At 41.2% G+C, this 6,153-nt stretch overlaps 1 protein-coding gene across 5 annotated transcripts; it reads left to right on the top strand.

Moving 5' to 3' along the window:
* Positions 1-1,446: 1,446 nt before the first annotated feature.
* Positions 1,447-5,741, top strand: LOC125545992 (40S ribosomal protein S15a-1-like). 5 transcript variants are annotated; one of them, XR_007300392.1, is made up of 5 exons: positions 1,447-1,828; positions 1,954-2,110; positions 2,888-2,991; positions 4,442-4,653; positions 5,057-5,741. XR_007300392.1 is itself a non-coding variant. In XM_048710070.1 (3 exons), exons 1-3 carry the CDS (start codon positions 1,634-1,636, stop codon positions 5,068-5,070), a joined length of 366 nt encoding a protein of 121 aa, XP_048566027.1. In that variant the 5' UTR covers positions 1,447-1,633; the 3' UTR covers positions 5,071-5,739. The 5 variants fall into 5 exon arrangements, 2 of the variants coding, with proteins under 2 accessions (XP_048566027.1, XP_048566026.1); XR_007300390.1 differs by lacking the exon at positions 4,442-4,653 and having other exon boundaries at positions 5,057-5,693; XR_007300391.1 differs by lacking the exon at positions 5,057-5,741 and having other exon boundaries at positions 4,442-4,910.
* The last annotated feature ends 412 nt before the right edge of the window (positions 5,742-6,153 follow it).

Consider the following 6,153-nt stretch of genomic DNA (forward strand, 5'->3'; position numbering starts at 1 on the left):
CCTTGCTGCTCCGGTGGCCAGTGGCGGGGATGGAAATCCAGTGCCTCCGCTCCATCTAGTGGTCTAGGTTAGGTTTTTTTAGTCCTCGTAGGTGTGGCTCTCAGGAGGATTGCGACAATTTTTCTTTGAGTTTGTCTTCGGGACTCTGATCCTACTCGAGTTCGTCCATCTGGACATAGTCAATGGAGTTCCGGTGTAGGTTAATGTCTTTGATACTTCTCCAACGTCTCTATAATTTTTGAATATTTCATGCTATTATATTATCAATCTTCTATGTTTCATATGCATTTATATACTACTTTATATCATTTTTTTGGACTAACCTATTAAGCTAGTGCCCAGTGGCAGTTGCTGTTTTTTTTTTGCTTTTTAGAAAATCAATACCAAAGGAGTACAAACAAGATGAAACTTTACACTAATTTTTTATGGACTAGAAGGGACCCTAAAAGGTTTGGGAGGAGGTTAGAGGAGCTACGGGAGAGCCACGAGCTCACAAGGCGCGCCCCGGGGGGTAGGCACGCCCCCTTAGCCCATGCCCCCCAACCCCCTGTAGCACCCCTTGACCTAATTTCAACTCTATGAATTCCCAAAATTTCAATCCAACTGAGAGCCACCCGAAACACTTTTTCCGCTATCGCAAGCTTCTGTTCTTCCGCAATCCCATCTGGAGGCATTTTCCGGTATTCTCCCGGAGAGGGGATCGACCACGAAGGGCTTCTACGTCATCCTTACTACCTTCCGATGATGCGTGAGTAGTTCAACACAGACCTACGGGTCTGTAGCTAGTAGTTAGATGGCTTCTTCTCTCTTTTTGATCTTTACCATGTTCTCCTGGATCCTCTTCGAGTTTTATCCAATGTAATCTTCTTTTGCGGTGTGTTTGTTAGGATCCGATGAAATATAGGTTTATGATCAGATTATTCATTAAAAATAATTGAGTTGTTTCTGAACTTTATTATGCATGATTTTTATAGCTTTGTATTTCTCTCGATCTATTTGTTTGGTTTGGCCAACTAGATTGATTTATCTTTAGTGGGAGGTGATTAGTAATGGGTTCAATCTTGCGGTGCTCTATATCCCAATAACATAGTAGGGGACAAGATACGTATTTGTATTGTTGCCATTATGGATAAAATGACGGGGTTTATTCATATGTATTGGGTTTACTTTGTCTACATCATCTCATCTTGCTTAAGGCGTTACTCTGTTTGTCATGAACTGAATACCGTGGATGCTTGTTGGATAGCGGTCGATTGGTGGAGTAATAGTAGTAGATGCAGGCAGGAGTCGGTCTACTTGTCACGGACATGATGCCTATATATATGATTATTTCCGTGAATAATGTCATAACTATGCACTTTTCTACCAATTGCCCAATAGTATTTTGTTCACCCACTGTATGCAATGTTCGAGAGAGAAGCCTCTAGTGAAAACTATGGCATTGATGATTTCATAATTTTTTCTTGGTGTCAGGCTATCAGCAGCATCGAGCAATCTGTTTTTTTTTCTTGTTTGTGAAGCAAATGTTTCCGACAATATGTTGTGAAAGAACTACTCACTTAATCTTGTCTCTAAGTCAAACCTGTTTAAGTTTGACCAAGTTTATAGGAAAAAAAACACATCTACAATATTTATGCATGTGCCTAGTATTGATCCATTGATTCTCTGGATTGATAGGCCCTTTTTGTGGTGTACAGTATTTCAAGATGTTCATGTAGTCCTATGTCGTCTAAGCACACTTTGCAGCAAACTGGTGGATGCTCTTAAGAGCATGTACAGTACAGAGAAGCGTGGTAAGAGAGAAGTGATGAGCAGGCCACAATGGAAGGTTGTCATTCAGTTCCTCGTTGTCATACTTTATGGTTCTTCATGCACAACCCTACTTGATAGAAAGTTGTAAAACTATGCTGCGCCTGTGTCCATAGAAACTGATGATGCTTTTTCTGAGTGCAGGATACATTAGTTGGTGAATCTGAGTATGTCGATGATCACAGGTCTAGTATGACAGATGTGAAGCTGAATGGAAGATTGAACAAGTGTAGTGTCATCAGTCCACGCTTGGACCTTGGAGATCGAGTCCTGGAGTGCAAGGCTGCTCCCCTTACATCAGGTTAGTCTATAGAAAACAAGCCAGTAACCCATTTTTTCTAGATGGCAGCATTCCTGCATTCATTAAGAAGAAAAGAGTTGTTTGGTTAATTAGGGAAAGCCGGGCGAAAACCAGATTGCCCAGTTAATTATGTAAAACCAGGTGAAAACCATCACAACCGCTGAGTGGCACAAGACACCCCACACACACCACTCCAAAGAGAGATGTGTTGTCAAACTTTCAACAGTGTTTCCTGAGGGCTTGATTTTGCGTGGATCATTCTTACTGCATCTGTTGGTATAATGGATCATGATGAAGCTAGGGGAAAGAATGTGTGAGAGAAGGTTCAGTTTTTTTTTTTGTTTTTTTTTGAGAGAAAGGGTTTTTTCTACTAGGAGAAAGAAAGATTTGCTGTTGTTGGCCCAATTGGTCTGTCTGCTACCATTGGCTCCTGAAACGTGCGTCCATTTTTTCCCTGCAAAGAAAAAGAAAAAAAGGAAACTTGCACCCATTTGTCCAGTTGATCTAATTACAGTATATGCCAGTCAATTTGGGAAGTACATTCATTTTTGCTGTTTTTAAATTGGTTCAGTCGAATTTTGTAGCCGTTCGATTCTCAGCCCGAATCTCAGCTCGTGTGTGCTGAGTTATCAGTACACGTTTTGTTTCTTGGTCTGTGTCTGTGGTGTTCGGGGTGGTTCGTTTTCGGGTTTTTTTTCTGGCAAACCTGACCTGGTTTGGAGGGTGGGGCTGATTGGTGACCTTTTTTAATTTTCTTTTTACTTTGTATCGACTCAGCCGCATGTCAGTTCGCCCTCGCCCGAGTCCTGGGATGGAGGGAGTAGGCATGGCAAGTGGGGAAGGCCATGGGGCAGCAGCAGTAGTCCACACCGGTGAGACAGGTAACGGTGCGCATTCCCCTTCCCCTCTCTCCCCTCCCACGCTTAGTCTGCAGTGTGTTTCTTGTCCGCGTTGAGTCAGGGGTTATCATTCAGAGATAAGGGTTATGTGCTTGGTCTTTCATTCAGTCAGTCCGATATAAGTCTCTAATAAGTTTGTTCATTCTTCTGTTTGTGAGCTACAATCATTTTTTTTCTTCAGTTTGAGCAAGTTTGTTCATTCTTCAGTTTGCAAGCTACAATTTTTTTTTTCCAGTCAGTCTTTCATTTTTTTATTAATGTTTCATCAGCCTTCGTTCCCCAATCTGCAAAATTGCACGACTCTTGTACTTATCTTCTAGCATTTTCTGGCAGCCGAGATTGAGGATGCATGCTCAATTCTTGAGTTAGTTTTCCTTCTAGGAATTCTTAGTTTTCATCAATTCTTGTTTCCAAATTTAATTCTTTACACGCCGCCTTAATTCTTTGAACACTCTCTTATGCCTTTCTCTAAATCTCTCTCCTCGGCGGCACATTTTATTACCAATCTAGCGTAATAAATAAACATCAACAAAGATGGTTTTGTAGTAGTGGTAGCTACTTTTTTTAGATCCATGTGCCATTCTTTCAGTCATTTGTTTAGTGGCTAGCTGATATGTGGTATGTTGTGAAAACTGCGCACCACATATATGCAAAATAGTTATAAAGTGAAGAGTACTACACCACCAACTTCTAAATGTGTGCACAATGCTTTTCTTACATATATACCACACCAACCTTCACTCAAGGGAAAAAGGTTCTGTCATGATATATACCAATTCGTCTGCAACAGAATAGCTCCGCTCTCACATGCCATTTCAGCGAGTTGGTTGCACTAACTTACTGCATCAAAAAGGTGCTAGGCACATAACTAGATCAGAGGGGTAGTGTTGGTAGAACTAACTTACCGCATCAAATAGGTGGTAGTCTTATAAACAGATCAAAGGGAGGGCCTTGGTAGGTCTAACTTACTGCATCAAATAGGTGGTAGTAAAATAAATGGATCAAAGAGAGCGTGAGAGAAGAATGAGAGATGCAAGAATAGATGGAAATAGGAGACATCAGAAACATTTGCACGTTCTGGGTGACTTAGGACCAGAGTGACCAGGTTGATCTTGATCAGTGGGAGATATAGAAGCTTCCTTTCTATTGATTGGCCTTTTATTACGGTTCATCTGGCCGGTTCTTTGGGTACCTTCACTTCAGCACGATTCACCCACGTGGTAAAATCATTTGAGAGGCCAATCCAGTGCTGCCACTAGCCATCTGATAGGTATTGCTCTTAGTTGTTGGATGGTGTTCTGGACTACGCCCAAGTAGCCAGCAGTGACAACTCTGAAAAGACATCGACAGTCCATCTGTCAGCGACCTTCATGCTCTATGGCTTGACTGGTGATTTGGCCCACCTCACTGCTGCTCCCCGCACATCCCGCAGGTGCTCCGATCGGTGTCAGCGACAACTCTGAAAAGACATCACTCACATAGGCGCAGGAGCTTCAGCTGTGCAGGACATCGATTTGCCCATTGTGCCGCCCACAAGCTTCTTGATGTCTCCAGCATCCATGACGCATTCCATGGCGACTACAAGCTGTTCGATCCAATGCTGCACCGCCACCGGTTGCCACCATCTGATCGTGCAATCATGGTGTGAGTGATGTGCAATCTGACACTTCTAAGCATCATGGTGTGGCATGCAATCTACCCATTTGATGAGGGGTGCTCCATCTGATCGTTGCTACTCTCTCTGTACAAAATTATTCGAATTTCTAGTTTTGTCTTAAGTCAGACTTGTTTGAATTTGAGCAAAAGCCTATAGAAAAAAAATGTCAATATCTCGAGCCTTAAAGTTGACACTTATTTTGATACGGAGGGAGTATAATTGATGTTGTAGATATTAACATGTTTATCTATGGACTTCTTGAAATGTAGAGAATTTTGACATAGGACAAAATTGTACATCATCATATTTGAAATACAAAATATCTGCTCTATCTACATGAGCATTGATCTGCCATAGGCCACCCATTTTGCCTTGTTTTTTCTTTCTCAGATCATGGGACCTGAGTGGTGGAAGCTCCTTGTTGCCTTCGAGGTTTTGCCCACCATCCCTTATGCATCGGCCGCTGTTTGATGGGAGAAGATGACTAGAGGCAGCGAAAGGAGGGAGAGGGAGGCGCTGAACAATGTGGCATAGGTTGATGGTGAGGACAATGAAGAGAAAGCGAGCAATGTGAAGAGGAGGGTGACGAGGGGAGAAAACGAGAAGCTCCATGTCATTGCTCTCAAGATGTGCTTGTCTATGAATTTCCGAGCTATGTATTAAATTTGACATGCAATTCCACTATGACTGAAATATGCAGGTATTTGGTTATTGTAAATTTTAGTTGTGTTGTACATATCTTTATTTTAGTAGTTCTGATTAAGCTATATTATTAGCGCCCCATAATCTTTATCTACCTGCGTATCTGTTAGAATTGAAATTGATTTATAAAATATCACATCTCCAATGTAAGTTATTCATAATATGGAATTCCATTGTTTAGAATTTGAACCTTGTGTTCACAAATAAAATATTGCCTAGAATCAACTAAATTTTGACCAATATTTTCCACATAGCAGAAGCCACTTTGAGCTCCTCACCGTTTCAAGCTTTGAGCTCTTCTTCCTTTTGATTTGTGTAAGATACTTTGGATCTTTGATATTCTGAACATAATAATATATGGCTGTGTACGCAGAGGTTAAGCACACCTTTCCGAGAAAAAAACTTTCAGCTTATTGGCGGGCCAAAATATACTCCCTCCATCTGGAAATACTTGTTGGATACTTTGGATCCGAGAAGTATTTCCGAACGGAGGGAGTAGCTATGTCGTGTGCATGCCTTTGTAAAACGTTGGTACTTCAAATTTTAGTCTTGTGTTTACACTATTTAATTTTCAAAGATCTATTTAAAATTTAACGAGTGTCGTTCAGGTGTCGACGAGAAACTTTTATCTTATTGGCATATTAATTCATGCAAGTGGATCAAATATACGTGTACAGATGGAATTCATTAACAAAATGAGTTTTTATCATTTATGCCACTAGTTGTGTCCCACTGCTCAGTTTTGTCATTAGGATTTTTAAATTGCTAAAAAATGTCATCGGTCC

This window comes from Triticum urartu, chromosome 3 (assembly GCF_003073215.2).
Source record: "Triticum urartu cultivar G1812 chromosome 3, Tu2.1, whole genome shotgun sequence".
Lineage (NCBI taxonomy): Eukaryota > Viridiplantae > Streptophyta > Magnoliopsida > Poales > Poaceae > Triticum > Triticum urartu.